At 41.9% G+C, this 17,814-nt stretch overlaps 1 protein-coding gene across 1 annotated transcript in view; it reads right to left on the bottom strand.

Annotated features, from left to right (window-relative positions):
* Window positions 1-17,814, bottom strand: part of LOC112117073 (ATP-binding cassette sub-family A member 13) — a 288,528-nt gene that overhangs the window by 199,515 nt on the left and 71,199 nt on the right. The window contains exons 18-24 of the mRNA XM_026654040.1: window positions 15,497-17,305; window positions 14,928-15,034; window positions 12,388-12,506; window positions 10,438-10,610; window positions 9,156-9,232; window positions 8,448-8,569; window positions 3,582-3,776 (exon numbers count right to left, since the gene is read on the bottom strand). Of these exons, the coding sequence (XP_026509825.1) occupies window positions 3,582-3,776; window positions 8,448-8,569; window positions 9,156-9,232; window positions 10,438-10,610; window positions 12,388-12,506; window positions 14,928-15,034; window positions 15,497-17,305 (2,602 nt within the window). The remainder of the gene's footprint in view (window positions 1-3,581; window positions 3,777-8,447; window positions 8,570-9,155; window positions 9,233-10,437; window positions 10,611-12,387; window positions 12,507-14,927; window positions 15,035-15,496; window positions 17,306-17,814) is intronic.

Raw genomic sequence — 17,814 nt, 5'->3', positions numbered from 1 at the left:
CCTCTCCTCACTTCAGTTCAGTCTGGCATTTTCAGGAGACTGGTCTGTTTATTACAAATCTGTTGTCATAGTCATCAGTTTAACTATATACGTGTGGCATCGGAAACAAGAATCCAGGAACTCTGGCTTCAAAAACAAATGTTTCTCTCATTTTGAGCTCAAGTAAATACCCTTCAACTAGCAGAAATAGGTTTGGCCTTTTCTCATTCTGGAGGTCAGCTACCACAAAGGAGTAGAATGCACGCACACTAGCCACCACATATCCCACCCAATATAGGATTATTTTGTTCATAACTGTGTCATCTCAAACAATAAATCCAGACTTGTTCCTGGTTAACCACGCACAAAGGTAGTCACAGAAGCAACTCAGTTTCAGCAGCAAACGCTTGGTCCCCCTTCATAATGCAGAAAGCTGTGTATAATGGCAACACTATAATTTTCCAACCACATACAAGCCTTACACTTCCTAACTTCATCAGTAATCCCCAAAGGCCCAGTCTACATGGGCAAAAATTTGTGTTTTTCAATTGAGTTATATTCATTCAGCTGAACCCCATCTCCTCTTAACACCCATATAGGCATAGTTTAATGCCGTTAAAATCATGTGAGCTGGTCCTATGGTAGCCACTCAAATGATTTATTTCAGATAGCAGCCGTGTTAGTCTGTATCCGCAAAAAGAACAGGAGTACTTGTGGCAGCTTAGAGACTAACAAATTTATTAGAGCATAAGCTTTCGTGGGCTACAACCCACTTCTTCGGGTGCATATAGAGTGAAACAGAGTTGGTAAGACAACTCCCACCTGTTCATGCTCTCTGTATGTGTGTATATATATCTCCTCAATATATGTTTCACTCTATATGCATCCGAAGAAGTGGGTTGTAGCCCACGAAAGCTTATGCTCTAATAAATTTGTTAATCTCTAAGGAGCCACAAGTACTCCTGTTCTTTTTTCAAATGATTTAGAAGTTTAAAATTCTGTTAACATGGACATTAAGAAGTGGGGGGTGGAATAAAGTTAAGCTAACTGGAGTGAGCTAACTGATCTGATAAACACAGTACCATGTGGACAGACCCAAAGCGAGGAGTTTTCTGGACTTGCAGATTCTCTACTACAAGAAGAGAGACATACAGGTTGAGATAATGTTATTCTTCTTTTGTACACAGGAAATGCATTAGTCAGGAGACAAACTAGTGGAAATTAGCAAGCAGCCTAGGAACCAGGGAAGGAGAGTGAGAAAGGAAAATGTTAAGAAAAGAGAAGTCAAGGAAGGAAGAAAGGAAGGAAGGAAGCCTGTGGCCCTGACATTTTTGCCACATTCCTGTTATCCCAGGTCTCAGTCCACAAGCCAGATTGGAGTGAGGGGGAACAAAAAGATTCCCTACTGCTGGCCAAGCCCAGAAGTCCCAGCCTTAAAGAGGCAGAGTGCCATAGTGAGCTGCTTCTGGGTTGTGGCATAGCTCTCAAAAGCAACAAAAAAGTATCCAGCTCAGTTTCCTCTATAAGTGCAAGTAAACATTGTCACCCCGCAGTCTGTATTTGAACTAATGTGATCCTTACACATGAGAACCATCTGCTGCAGATATTAGACCACAACCCATGCTATTCTTATCTTGAAGAGATGAGCTATTGTAACATCAAAGGCATATGGAGTAAACATTTTCAAAAGCACGCAAGTCATTTTGGGTATGTCTACACAAACCGCAGCAGTGAGCCTCCAAGCTCAGGTCAACAGACTCAGGCTCACATTGCTGTGCTAAAAATAGTTGTGCAGCTTGCTAAAAATAGCAAGTTCCAGCTCAGATCCTGAAGCCCACCACCTTCCCTTGACTTCAGACCCCAAGTTCTAGCCTGAGCCATGTCTACTCAACTATTTTTGGTGCACTAGCATGAGCCTCGCAAGACTGAGTCTTGTCAACCCGAGCTCACGGGCTCACTGTGAGACATACCCTTAGGAGTCTAAGTCCCATTGGAACTTTGGAGCCTATGTTCCCATAAAATTTAGACTCTTAAGTGACTTAGATGCTTTTGAAAATTTGGACCATGGTACAATCTTACTGCTCCCAGATGATTCTGGGTCCTACTGTCCTCAATCACAGAGTTTGGTGCGAAAAAGAATTTTGATCTGTTCACTTATCTTTTTAGTCACAGTATTTGTACAGCACAAAAAGTTGTCCCGGTGCTGTTAAGCATTGAAGGTGGTGACTCTGTATTTGTGTAACCCACCCCACAATGATTATATTTAGCCCATGCACATAGTTACTGTTACAACTTCCATAACATAGTGAACATTTTTACTTCTGAAACAGAGGCTTTGGAAAATATAAAGCTCCAAAGCCTAGTAAAGCCAATAAAATACTTACATGTGCACTCTGGTCTTAGATAAGTGACTTGGTAAAAGTAGTATCGGGGGTTACATATTTATTCTCTCTCAAATGATGCCACATGAGATTTGCTCAATTTACAAGTCAAAAGATGACTCATTCTAACTTCCAGCACTACAGACTCAGCCAAAAAACTGAAAACTGAGCTGTGTTTTTATGGCCTCCTAAAGGATCTCCAAAGTTTCTGTTATTCGCATTTAGCTGACAATTTTATTGGCGATTCAGGAGGCAGAACATAATCAAATAACACTCCTGTGGCAGCTACAGCAATTGCTCACATGGAAGACTAATACTAGCAAAGGATTTATACATTCTTAGCTTCATCCAGTTACCAACAGGAATTAGAACAGTATGACCTGACAGCTCTCCAAGAACCATCAGAACACAGTTTGGGAACTTCTATTTGTTAGTGCTAAACAAGCAAGCCTGAGCCACAAATCAGCTCCAATCTGTTGCCCGAACACTTTGCTAGATGGTGCAGTGCCAATTATAGAGCTGTCTTTTGGGTGAGATACAAGACCAAGTTCTGGATCCCTTGGGTATCTAACAGTTCCATGCAACTTTTTGCAATAGTTGGGGGTGTTTGATCTGGTATCTTGGCTAACCTCCAAGCAGGTCAACTTGCATACCTACACTAACTCCATAGTATCAATAGAACAAGCTGTTCTTTACCCCCATTCTTAAACTGTTATGCATCATGGCCAGGATTAGAACTTGGGGTTCCCTGATTTCCATTTCTGTGCTTAAAATCATACCCTTCATACGGAACCACAGAAGCAGAGTTGCCTATGAAACTAGGGAGAAAACCCAGCCTGAAACCTCAGTCCTGCACCCTCTGTTGCATTGGTGTGGGAAATGAAGGAAAAAACCATAGGGAGCTCCCTAAATCTTCCTTCCTTCCTTCCCCACCCCCACAAACAGCAGGGCAGGATCCATCCCCAGGGTCTGACTGAACTCCCATTGACTTCAGTGAAATCTGGAGCAGGCCCTCAACATATAGGAGTACATCCTGCTGCAGATCTACTGGTTCCACAATGCTAAGTGAGGGTGCAGGAACTTCATGAAGGACAGTGTTTGGGTTCTACTGGGATAAACATCTAGGACAACAATATATATGGGGCAGAACTATGATCAGTAATTGGGTTACTTATCCATCTAGCTCCAAAAAGTTCCGGAAGTAAGTACTTGCTCTCTTACCTTGTAAATGATATTACGCAAGTTCAAGTTCTGGGTAATCTGTACAATCACAATATACAAGTCCAGCGCTGGGAGAGAACAAAGTTCCTGCACTGCCAGAGAAGTTTTGCCATTTTCAGGAAGTGTCAGCAAGAGACTAAGCACTTCCTTGTCACATCTTCCAGCTAAAGCTACTGCAAGGGCACTGTAGAGAAACTGTTGTAAAGTACATGGATTAAAATTTATCCTGCCTGAAATGTATCAAATTTTTTAATAAGAATACACTGTAAAAATGTGTCTCATAACACAAATAACTGTACTTATAATAGCTACCAATAGAACTGGAAGACAGAGTTACTTATTTGTTAAGATGACATGCGTGCACTTTATACTATATGGGCATTTAAATAGATAAAATACATTTCTCAATACTATTTATTTTCATTTATAAAGATGTACATCATTCAGTTAATAGGCACCATTCCTTGATCTGGGCAGGTGCACTTACAACACTGAAAATTCATAGAAAAATTTTCAGAAATATATACTGATTTTTGTGGAAGCACCTTAAAACCACAACAGGAATTGACGTATCAACACAAAATTACTCAGGATCATTAAGTCCAAAGCTGACTATGAAGAGTTACAAAGGGATCTTACTAACCTGGGTGACTGGGAGACAAAAATGGTAGATAAAATTCAATGTTGATAAGTGCAAAATAATGCACATTTGAAAAAATAATCCCAACTCTACATGCAAAATGATGGGGTCTAAATTAGCTGGTACCACACATGAAAGATCTTGGAGTTATTTTGGTGAGTTCTCTGAAAACATCCACTCAATGTGCCCTGGCCATCAAGAAAGTTAACAGAATCTTAGGAATCATTAGGAAAGGGATAGATAAAACAGAAAATACCAAACTGCTACTATATAAATCCATGGTTCGCCCACACCTCGAATACTGCATACAGTTCTAGTTGCCCCATTGCAAAAAAAAAGATATATTAGAATTCAAAAAGGTGTGGAGAAAGACAATGAAAATAGTGAGGGGTATGGAACAGCTTCCATATGAAGAAAGATTAGGACTGTTCAACTTAGAAAAGAGATGACTAAGGGGGGAAATGATAGAGCTCTATAAAATCATGAATGGTATTCAGAAAGTGAATAGGGAAGTGTTATTTACCCCTTCAGATAATCCAAGAACCAGGGGTCACCTGATGAAATTAATAGGCAGCAAGTTTAAAACAAAGATAAGGAAGTGCTTCTTCACTAAGGGCACAGTCAACTTGTGGAACTTGTTGCAATGGGATGTTGTGAAGGCTGGATTCGAAAGAGAATTGGATAAGTTCATGATTGGTCCATCAATGGCTATTAGCCAAGATGGTCAGGGACACAACCCCATACTCCGCACATCCCAAACCCTCCAACTGCCAGAAGCTGGAACTGGACCACTCCATAATTGCTCTGTTCTGTTCACTCTCTCTGAAGCATATGGCACTGGCCACTGTTGGAAGACAGGATACTGGACTAGATGGGCCATTGGTCTGATCCAGTCTGATCATTATGTTAATGTAATGCATGTCTACACAACACACTAAGCCTGGACTTTGACTCAGCCTTGAGCCCAAGTCCCCCTTCCACTCACACACAAATCCGTCCGACTCAGGTCAGCAAGCACTTAGGACTCAGGTCCTAGTATCCTGTTTTGGACAGGGGATTCAGAATCCAAATGCCTCTGCGACTTGGGGCCAAGCCCTGTCATTTTGCAGCAGGGCCGCCCAGAGGGGGGGGCAAGTGGGGCAATTTGCCCCAGGCCCCGGGCCCCACAGGGGCCCCCACGAGAGTTTTTCAGGGCCCCTGGAGCGGGGTCCTTCACTCGCTCTGGGGGCCTCGGAAAACTCTCGTGGGGCCTGGGCCCCTGGAGCTTCTTCCGTTCGAGGCCTTCGGCGGCAATTCGGCGGCGGGGGGTCCTTCCGCTCCAGGACCCGCCATCGAAGTGCCCTGAAGACCCGCGGTGGGGGGTCCTTCTGCCCCGGGACCTGCCGCCGAAGTGCCCTGAAGACCCGCGGTGGGGGGTACTTCCGCCCTGGGACCCGCCGCCGAAGCGCCGGGTCTTCGGCGGCACTTCCGCCGCCGAAGACCCCAGGTCCCCTGAATCCTCTGGGCGGCCCTGTTTTGCAGTGCAGCTGCAGCTCAAGCAGCAGACCTGAGTCATACGGTCAGCATAGTGCAGTAAGGATGCGTTAGGATGGCTGAGACCAAGATCCAGCAACTGTAAACCCAGGTTTACAATGCAGTGTGGACACTCAAACTTGGGCTTCGAAACAACAAGTGCACAAGCCCAGGACCCACAGACCCGGGTTTACGATGCAGTGTAGGTACAACTAAAGACCGAGAGAGCTTACATAAATATTTAGAAAATACACATCATGTGAAAAGACAAATACAGCAACATGAGGATAGGACAAGAAAACAATAAAAACAAATGTATTTCTTTAATTTAGTAGTGAATAGTACCACCCAGTAGTACAGAAGACGACTCATCCCTCCACAAATATAAAAGATCCACAACAAATCCTGCCAGCCCAGATACATCTCCAAACCTCTCAGACACTCACCTCCTCTACTGAAAAGGAGAAAAGATACTCTGAACTTGCTACAAGAGCTAACAACAAATCCAGGGATGTGAGAGACCGAGAAGGACCAGGAGTTCCAGGGTCAAGAGGCCTTTGTGGAACACAGAGCTTGAAACTCCTTGTTCACGAGGAGGGAATTGTCCCTGGATCATCTCTGTTGATTGTATCAATGGTAGTGTCATAGAGGGACACTTGGAGGGAGGTGGTCCCTCAGTATTCAGATCCCAAAGTATAGCTGGTTGAAAAATCATTGATGAAAAATGCTGTTTCATTGGAATTATAATATATTGTGGGAAATGTGTCATTTCAACAAAAGTTTCAATAGGAAAAAGTCAAAATGGTTCATTCTATTCTTTTCAATTTAGTTTATATTATATTAAAATGTTACTGTTAAAGATATTTTACTATTGAATATATATCTATAATTATTATATATACTATTTTAATGTACTATATATGTAAAATAAATGTTTCTACACTATTAAAACAAACCAATTTAATTGTTCCAAATCCAACTTCTTAGGAATTTTTGTTTCACAGGATTTTTTTCCCCCTAAATTTTCCATGGAACAGAAATTCTGGTTCCTAACCAGCTCTATCTCAAGCCACTGAGGGCTTATCCAACAGGTTAAAACCTACCCTTTGAACTCTTTCTGGAAATTCAAAAGTAGTGCAGTTTTCTGGGCAATAGTTTTATGCACTGTTCACATAATGGGCCACTCATTAAGTGAGCAGTCAGTCTAGGTTAGGTTCAGTTTCTGACTGGCCTTTTAAAATAAAGTACCACAAAGCACATCACTGTAGTCTAGTCTTGAGGTGACACAAAGGCATGGATAAGTGTAGCAAGGTCAGCATTCATAAAACTTGGTCAAACTCCTCCCCCAACTTCAAATGAAAAAAAAAATGTTTTCATAGCTTTGTCCACAACATATCATTTACATAATAGGAGATGCATACATTGCATCTGAAATATATATTTGCATCCTGTGCAAAAGTAAAAATGTATTATGTCCCATATGGATTGGGTACTTTTTTAAAAAAACAAGCAAATGTTTGTATGAACATGCAAATGTGGCATTTGCTTGCATATCAGGGTGTGCCCACAATTTTTGTAGATATAAGACACCACGTTTGAAAATTCAGCTCCATAGCATTATTATTTCAAGAGAATAGGGATATAAAACTTTACTGTCAAATTCCTCTTTTACTTACTCACTTCCAGGTATCTTGTCTACATTTACTGCTAACAAAGTAATGAAATAGCAATAATGGCAATTATTAACATTGACAAAGAAACAGAAGAATAGAAGCCACCTATAATTGAAGTTAAGCTTGTTGTGTGAAAGAATTCAAACTGAGAACTGCCATTCTAGTAGTCAAGCTTTCTATGGACAAAACCTGCAGCTTCCTCTGATTGTGGAGCATCAGTGACATCCAGTGGCTGTTTGATTGATCTGATCAGTTTCAGTCAAGTATCAAAATACCAATTTATTTCCAACACACACACACACACACACACACACACACACACACAGAGGAAAGAACACCTCTAGTTAGCTTTATGATTCATACAGGACAAAGGAGAGTTAATGCTACTCCAAGCTTCAGAGAGGGAATTGGTCACAGTCATGGGAAACAGAGACAATGACATCAAGGCTCTTGGGGGAATAACACATCAAGGGAGCACTTGGGGAGAGTAGCACATCCAGGGAGCACAAAAAAGAGTGATCTACTCTCCTCACTACAAACCTGAGAGCTATGCGGGGTGCAGTACAATTTCCCCATGGAGTTTATGGCTCTCCAGAATTTCCTGGTGGTAAAAGGACAACTTTTTTGTAGATAAAAATGGGTGAAACTCCACTTACCCCAATGGAGCTGTGCCTATTTACAGAGAATTTGTCCCTGTCCTGCCCCCATCCCACCAACTAAAAGTTGTAACTTTTTGCCCATTATAGGAGAGAATAGGAATTTAACTATCCAAGAAGGTGAAACCTTGAAGTTTCCAGAAGACTTTGCAATGCCTCAGGGGTTTGGCTGCTAGTATCACAGGGTTTTCTCATTAGGCTCTTAATGCTTTATTTTGAATTTCCCAAACAAAAACAATCTTCCATATAAAAAAAATGGCAAATGAAAACATAGGAGGCCCACATTCCTAACAAGTCTTGTTCATTTCTACACCAGCTAAGAGAGGCTGGAAAGCATTTTTATAGGTCAACATGTTAATTCAGCATCCCATTTCTCGCCTCATACCTTGGACTGTGAGAAATTGGCTTCCAGGAGTGTGTTGATAGTATCTTCAGAAATGTTGACTAAAGAACGAAGTTCCCGTGCCAGCTCAGGAACATTCTGCATGCAGTCTTTGATTTTCACATCTGCAATGCAGGAAAACATGGATCGTCGATTTCCCACCACACTGCTTTAATTAGGGGTCACCAGGCAGCCCTCCATTTCCTCACAGATCTATGCTGAGGGGGCATGAAAGGGCAGAGTTCTGTTTCCAAGGCATGCCATTCTCTTTCCTACCAATCCTAAGGGAGAAAGGGGGCAGGAGGTTTACTCCATTGGAGCATAAGCCATTCCCCAAAACTGGTTTGGGAAGAAGGCACCTTAAATTACCAAAGGCAGTTTTCAATCACTTAATCCGGCTTCTCGCTCTGCAGTTTGGATCTCCCCTTTCCAAGAGCATGTGACTGGGGCAGCCCTTAGCAGCCTACTTTCCATAGAAACTATACTGACCTGGGACCAGTGGCAACAGGTGGGCCAGGGTGATAGTGAGGAGGAACAGACCCCAAATTATTCATAAGACACCAATACAATGTCACCTTGGTACTTTCCCGAAGCAGCATTCTTTTTACTTTGTTATGTTTTCTCTCTTGTCTTGTGAACAAATGTACCATAGTGATCTCCAAAACAGCACTGTAGTTTATGTTAGCTCCTGTAAAGAAACCATGTACTCACCATTTGGCAGACTGAAGTTACTGACAAAAGCTATCACTAGATTTTCTGACAAAGGTGCCTCTAGGTTTCCAGACATCCTGAAACGACAACACTAGTTTTACAAGCAGCCATTTCCAAGTAGTTTGCTTTACCATATGTTAAGCTCACTAAGTATAGAGCTTATCATGGAATCCTGAAGTAACATTAATTACGCAAAAGGTAAATTCTAAAGGCCAGATTAGTCCTGGTGCTTGTCCATGTGAGCTGATAGAGATGGAGAGGGGGTCAACGAGCCTTCCTACTATGCACACACACTGCCTGGGCAGCGATAATCGCACTTCTTTCCCATAGGTGAGTTCTGAGAGGAAATGATTCATGAGATTCTCCATTATTAAGTTGTCTGAAACTAAACCAGATGAAAAAGCACTGGTCTAGCAGTTTCTCACCTCCATGACTTTCAGTAAATGTACTAAAAAAATAGGCGGCATGAGTCAAAGGTCCAGAGGGACAGCAGCTTATGGCCACAGACTCCTCTTAATGGCACTAATGGACTTATGTCTTTCAGGTACATTTTGAAAACGTGGTCTATTGGATGGAAACTGATAGTACAGTAAAGTACATAATAAGTGTTACCCTTCTATAGGCAACTGTTTTAAAGAATCTCCAATGTTTCCAGTAAAGCTTCATTTACCCTTTAGTTAACAACAGTATTTGCTACTCTCTCAGGTGGCTGCGTAGCAGTACTATGTAAGGGACAGAAAAAATCTAAGACGACTTAGTGCTCAATACTGTGAGGTCCCAAGCATGCCTGTCAGTTTTTGGGCACTCTCAACTTGAATTGACCTGAATATTTAGCACATTGCAAAAGATGCTCAGCACATCATACAATCAGGCCTTGGAAAACTGGGGTTAGCGAAGAACCCAAAAATGTGGATGCATATTTGAACTGTCTGGGGTAGAGGTAAAAGAAAAGACAGTTAGGAATCAAGTCGGTAACTATTGTTGCAGTTTTGTTGGTACCACTAATGACTACACAATAACTTTTTTTTTTGTTTGAAAACTTCCAGCATGTTTTGATAAACAGGGATTTTGATCATCATGGATCAGTGGTACATATTGCTGTTGGGATATCTGACCAATCTCCAATTAACCAGGACCTTAGATTGTTAACCAAACATTAGGTGAGCAGAGGTTATACTGTAATTGTGCAAACTTTTTATGAATATGTATGAAACTATATCATTATGACTAACAAAAATAATGCATAGCAGAACAACATGGCAGTGAAAAGTAAAGGCTTTACATTTGCATGTGTTTCTGGATGTTCTCTAAGGTGATTTGACATTCACAGCTGCTGTAGGTGATATTTTCTAATGCTCTCTGGAAGCTCTCCAAGGCACTGGACAGCTTCCTGTTTACATATAAAAGGTTCCCACAGTCCCCTTCATTGGAAGCTGACCACATTGTTTCAATATCCTGCAAAAGATGGCAACCATAGTTAAATTTACATGCTGTGTATTTATTTGCTTGAAAGAACAGGCCTAAACTGCTAAATGTTGTGTAGGTTCTGATTAACTTTGTTTAAAAATAAACACAAATCAAAATGTGGATAGATAACAATGATTTATTAAACACCGGCAGACATGTGCCCCCCCCCGCCCTTGTATCATGACATTTGTACTGTTCTCTCCATTCATCCTTTTATCTAACTATTCTCCGTCAAGACAGGACATTTCTTTTTGGCCTTTTGTAGGTGCACTTTGTGTTGGTGGGTGCATGGTGTTATAGAGACGGAGAGAGAGAGAAAAGCAAGAGATACATGGTCTCTGAGCAAAATTCTACTCTCAGAGTATGTCTACACCAGTGGTTCTCAAAGCCGGTCCGCCGCTTGTTCAGGGAAAGCCCCTGGCGGGCCAGGCCAGTTTGTTTACCTGTCGCCTCCACAGGTTCGGCCAATCGCAGCTCCTACTGGCCGCTGTTCGACGCTCCAGGCCAATGGGGGCTGCAGAAAGGGCGGCCAGCACATTCCTCGGCCCATGCCGCTTCCTGCAGCCCCCCGTTGGCCTGGAGCGGCGAACCGTGGCCAGTGGGATCCACGATCAGCCGAACCTGTGGACGCGGCAGGTAAACAAACTGACCCGGCCCGCCAGGGGCTTTCCCTGAACAAGCGGCAGACTGGCTTTGAGAACCACTGGTATACACTACTCGCCGGATCGGCAGGCAGCGCTCGATCCAGTGGGGGTCGATTTATCGCGTCTAGTCTAGACGTGATAAATTGACCCCCAAGCCCTCTCCCATCGATTCCTGTACTCCACCGCCACGAGAGGTGCGGCGGAGTCGACGGGGGAGCGGCAGCAGTCCACTCACCATCGTGAAGACACCACGGTAAGTCGATCTAAGTACGTCGACTTCAGCTACGTTATTCACGTAGCTGAAGTTGCGTAACTTAGATCGATTCCCCCCCCCCCACCGAGTGTAGACCAGGGCTCAGATTTGCTAGATGGCTCCCAATGCTGTCTGCTCTCCTTACTTACTCAGAACTCCCACTTACATCAACAAGAGCTCTGAGTAGACCAAGTGCAAAATATCAGAGCAGAGAGCCAAAAGTGAAGAAAGGAGAACTTTCTAGTAAAAAGGTAAATTTAATATTTTGGTGGTCTCTGATGATTTGGTTCTCCTCTGACTGAAGTCAATGGCAAAACTCTGATTGACTTCAGTGGAGCAAGACTGAACACTGAACGGGGCTCGAAATGCTACATTGTTGGTCTTCTGATTACGACTCTTGCCAAACTTCAGAACTGTTGTAGATACACAGATCAATCCCTCTTGGCGAGTACAGTTAATATGTACTCTGGGTATTATTTTATCCCAGATGCTTCTAGTTGGGGGATTGATTTGTATTTTGTTTGGATTTTACCCTTGTCCTTGTAAATTTTTAGTGCTGTGAAAGCACCTGCAATACTGGAATATAAAGCGAGAAAAATACCAATTGCTCTTTGGTACCCAATGGCAATCTAGTTATTCTGTTTATGGCTTTCAACACTTGTCAGCATATATTATGTGATTCCCTCTGGGTATCACTATCAAGTGTGGCAGAAAAACATCCCTTAAAAACCCTGATTATACACAAGCATAGTGATTGATTTTTCAGGCAGTAGAAAAAAAAAGAAGGAAAATACTTATGGAGTAATTTTCCAATGTGACATCTAAAGCGTGACAAAAGGATGTTGGCAGGATTAGAAATCCATCAAACCTGATACTGCTCATGAACCAAATTGATTCCTTCAATGGCAGAAAGGAGGAAATGCCTTGTTAGGCCATCCTTACAGCTCGTAAAAGCACAGAGAAGGTTGCTGATGACAGTAGGGTTGTCTGTAAGAGAAAACACACAGGCTGAATCAGTGAAAAATATCACCCTAAACATGATTCCCTATCAGAAATGCCGATGGCATTGAGAAGGGTGAGGAGTGAGGAAAGAAGTTTTAAAAGTAAGGGCAGGAAAATCTTGTGCGGTGCAAACTGCTAAGTATTATTTCTTATTAAAGTCATAGCAAAGGTTACATGGGAGAAAAGGGCATGTTACCCTTTCACTGACTGTATCGTGGTCCTAAACCACCCCGAGCAATACACGAGGATGATCAGGCCTGATGCAGAACCAGAGCAGGAGGACTTAGTGATGGTTTCATGAGAGCAAGACGCAGAGTCTGTCAGGAGTTTTAAGTGGACTTAAGCCCTCCAGTGATTCCTCCATCTCTGTCACATCTAACATAAGATGCTTGTCTTCATTTTCAAGGCCACTCACAGTCAATCCCCACCCTATAATCTCTATTTTGCCATCAAGCTCTCAACTTTTGCCTCTGATTATGGTCTATTATGCCAACCTCCACTGCCCAGTTATATTATTTTCAAGAAAGAATCTTTGTGCTTCCTCCCATGCTGCCCTCGTGCTTGGGAGAAACTCCCTGTAAATATCTGTGAAGAGCTACCTTATTATCCTCCTTCAAATCCCTCCTCCAAACTCTCCTTTGCTGAGATGCTTACAAAAAAATTGACAAAGGTTAGATGGCTGGTGTGGTGAGACCACTGCCATCATGCTGAACAATACTGTCTCACTGTTTACTTGTACTCCCCCCATCTGTCTGTATCCACCTGGTGTCTCTTATCGCACATTTAGACTATAAGTTCTTTGGTGCAAAGACCATCTTTTTGTTCTCTGTTTGTACAGCACCTAGCACAGTGGGGTCCTGATCCAGGAGTGGGGCTCCTGGATGTTATGATAATACAAATAAGTAATGATATTTTTAATTGAGCAGCTCTCTGGGACCCCCATCACCCTGCTTCCCTATGGTGAGACCTTAAGGATACTGTATCCCCAGGGCAACAGTAACCCCCCCACACACAACACAGTTGCAAGTGGAGAGAAGGGCCAGTATGTTGGATGATTTACAGCAGAGAGATAATCCTAGGGATCAATCATGAAAGAGGTCTCCCATCATTCCCTACCCGATCTCCTGGAGGGGCAATCTTTACGCAAATGGTCAGCCATCATATCCAGAGCAAACAGCTCCATTCCATTGCCTTTGGTAGGTTTGTACATGTGACAGTGAGGAGAGAATTTGGCCCTACAACTGCACTATGGTTAACAGAACAAAATTCAGCTGCCTCAGAGAGCTGGACTGGCCCACCAGTTAACAGGAAAATAGAAAGACTAATAAAAACCCATTCCTGTCATTAAATCAGCAGAGCTTATGCTGAATACACATAGGAGACAAATGGGGGGTCAATTCTATCCAGTCTCTTTTCAGAGCAGTTGTTTTAAATTCAGATTCATTCAAATCCAGCAGGGCAAATTTAGATGACTATTTGAGCTAGGCAACTCTGCAGAAAATGAGCACGTTTGATTACCTTTTGTGTGTCTTACATAGAGTTCTGTGTGGTTTCAGTTGACTCAGAAGACTTAATGTAACCAAATACTACAAAGATCAGGACACACAAACAGGTGTCTAAGGCTAGGTCCACACTACCCACCTGATTCGGAAGGTAGAAATCGATCTTCTGGGATCGATTTATCACATCTCATCTGGACGCGATAAATCGATCCCAGAAGCGCTCCCCCGTCGACTGCGGAACTCCTGCTCACCGAGAGGAGGAAGCGCTGTTGACGGGGGAGCTTGCCTGTGCCGTGTGGACCCGCAGAAAGTAAACTTAGTTCGATCTAGGAAACGTCGACTTCAGCTACGCTATTCTCGTAGCTGAAGTTGCGTTTCCTAGATCGATCCCCCGCCCCAGTGTGAACCAAGCCTAAATGTTAGACTCCTAAACCCCCATGTAAGCCCTAAATAAGTGACCTGATTTTCAAAGGTCAGTGGGCTCTTCTGGGTGCTCAGTACATCTGAAAACCAAACTTATTTATGGGTGGAATTTTCAAAACCACTCAATGTTGGCTTAACTCTGATCTCATTGTAATTACTGAGAGTTACTCCGTTAGGTGGCTGGAGCAGAGTTAGGCCAACTCTGACCACTTCTGAAAAATCCACCCTCACCCCAATCCAGGGAGCCTTAATATGGATTTAGGAACCTAACTTAAGGCATCCATTTGTGTGGCCTTTGGTTATACTAGGCCTTGTGAGTCAAATTGTTTTCAGGTGCCTCTCAACTTCATTCTGAGGCTTCAGACCATCCAAGTGAACCTATCGCTATTACACATGAATGCCCTGAGCACAGTCTTAGCAACACAGCAATAACATGAATAATGAACCCATCTTGCTAATAGTTGTTATTACAGCAACCAACCTGAAAGGATTGTAAATACACTCAAAGCCATAATCTGCACCTTCTGTAGCAGTCTGGCATTAGCAGCACTTAACTGCTTCTGGAAACCCTGGCACATCTCAGAGAATCTAAGGAAAAATAATAGGACACCATCACTTTTAGGATGACAGAATCAGAGAATGGCTTCAATAAGGACTGCACATGCTATTACAAACATCAGCGAGCCTGATTCTCATTGCAGTTACACAACACTAACCAGAATGATTTCAGTGGATTCACTCCTGATTTACAACAAAGTGAATTAGATCAGAATCAGGCCAACGGGTGGTGGCACTCTATCTTCAGATGCTAGTAGGAATGTTAAGACTTTAAATGCTAACTACTTTTCTTGTGTTTGCTATAGATTGTTTCCCCTCGCCCCCTTTCCTTCTTTTCATTTCTAAAACAATTCAATCTCAATATAAATTGGTCTGATTTTCAGAGATGCCGAGCACCTCCCTTTGACTTGACTGCCAGCAGTGTTCAGCACCTCTGAACAAAAATCAGACCTGGACAATGATTTTAAAAATAAGCCACCCTTCCAAATTTACCTTTGTTCTTTTAGTGGGCCTTGTCGCCAATACTCAGCCAAGTTAACCAACTGTCTGGCATACTTTTCATATGACGATAAAGGTTTGAAAATCAAGTCAAAGTCATGCATCATCCGTAGTATGCTGTTTTCCAACTGGGCCATGTCATCTGTACCAGAAGTTCCATTAGCAAAGAACCCCATAACTGTTTGGAGTAAGTCTCTTGTAGAATTCACTTGCTGATCAGCACTTAAATGCAGCAACTCTATCCAAGGATTAGTTCTATTTAATGAGTCCTCAATAATTGTTTCCCAGATGGACTGTTCCTTCTGCTGGTAGGTTATATTTTGGTTGATAAGGCTGGCAAAAAGTGACCACAGGTTGAAGCTTCCTCCAGAAATATTCTTCATTAACTTGAATGATTCCATAGTGACTTCTAAAACTTTAAGAAAGTCATCTTGGTTGTCTGCATAAGTCAGCAGCAGATTTAAGTCATTTTCATTTAAGTAATTTTTCCAGAAAGCTCCCAGAAAGAGATCAGCTACAGCTCTGAAAGAAGCTTTTATTCCTGTAATGTTTCCTTTGCACAAATAAGTAATCATTTCCTGAATTCCCTCCCATTTTTCTTCATTTGTTGGGTCATGAGTAAAATTTAGTCTAGAAGTTAAATGTATTTTGCTAATAATATCATTAATGGGTACAAAAAAATCAAGAAGATCTTCTATTAGACTGGCAGTATCATCAGATGAGTTTATGCTTCCACGGGTAACAACTGCAGTAAGCCTTTCCAATTCTGCAGAATAATTCTGCACATTTGTTAAAAACTTAGCGATTTCACCTGCAATATCATTTAAATCATTGAGTTTGCTCAGATTTGTGAGCAGTCTGGTTGATATGTTTGCAGTTCCAGAGCCACATGATCTGGAAAGCTTATCTCGAATAGACAAGTAGGTCAAATCAAGAAATGCTTTTCCCAAATCTGCCACTTGATGGTGGTTTGAACGCAGAACGTCTGCAGTCTCAGTTTCAGTTAACTCTTCTATTGCATCATGAACAGCTCTTTGGAGGTCTGAATAGACCATCTCAATGTAGTCTAAGTTTTCCGTAGCATTTGAGTTGATAGATGGTTCCAAAATGTTAGCTACCTTTTCTGAAGCTTTCTTGGACAATGTCAAAAACTTAACAATGGCTTCTACTATTTTTGCTAGCTTTACAATTTCATTGCTTTCCCACAACAATGAGCGCAAATCAACAGCAAGCTCTGGAAAGGGGCTGGGAGTATAGTTAGCTCCACTGATCCACAAGAGGAGATCAAGTAATGTCTCTGTAGTTTCTATTATCTGCCTATTTTTCAAAGGAAACACCTTATCCACAGAGGCCAACAGTTCTGTTAAATTAGCAAGTACCATTTCTCGAAAAGTAGGATAGCTAACTAGGAAATCCTTGAAATGATTGTTAAAAAAATTCATGAGGTTTCGCACTTCTGCAGAAGTTTGCCTCATAAATTGAAGAGTTCTAGAAAGATCTCTAATCAGCTGGGCAAGGTCCCCAGAATTACTTGTATTAAATAACACATGATTCACAAAAGTAAACGTTTCATAGTTACTTCTGCTGCCATTTTTTACAGAAAAATCTTTAAACAGGACATTAAACAAATCCCTCATAAACTTCAATCCTTTTGCATTGTCAAAATGAATTGTCCCATTTTCGGATATGGCTGCATCCTTGATTAAGTCATACATATTTTCTTTCAACCCATCAACTTCTTCCTTTAGATTAACAGACTGATCCAAGTTTAGTAGCGTTCCAATATCATCTTTGGTGAATATTCTGCAATAGAAATATTGTTGATGATGGACAATGTGATGATGGAAATTATTGTTACTGTAAGACTATGTTAGGAAAATGTAGCAAAATATGGGGTATTACCACAAAATAGAGAGATTAATTAATGTCTGGCTGTGGACTCTGGTCATCCAAAGGGACATTCTGGTTGGCCAATCAGGCCTTTTAGATGATGCCATAACAGGCATCTCATCAATGGAAAAACCCTACGCCCAGTATGTAATAAATTAGCATAGGAAATGTAGAGGCTGTTGGGATAATAAGGAGAAGAACATGGAGGCTAGGGGTTGGGGAAAGAAATTGGTGAAGTACTATTAATAAAGTATTACCCAAAATTGTCTAGCCACTTTGTGATATTGATTAGATATTGTAGACCTCATTCATAACTGATTTATTCCAGCTTGACACTAGTGTAACTTCATTTCAGTCAACAGCCAGATTACCCCGACAAACTGAAGTCAACAGAGTTACATCAGCATAAAACTGGAGGAGTT

Source organism: Terrapene carolina, unplaced genomic scaffold (assembly GCF_002925995.2).
Source record: "Terrapene carolina triunguis isolate 2854851 unplaced genomic scaffold, T_m_triunguis-2.0 Scaffold179, whole genome shotgun sequence".
Taxonomy (NCBI): Eukaryota; Metazoa; Chordata; order Testudines; family Emydidae; genus Terrapene; species Terrapene triunguis.
Note: the sequence above shows the minus strand (reverse complement) of the source record. Positions and strands in the feature narration are given on the sequence as shown.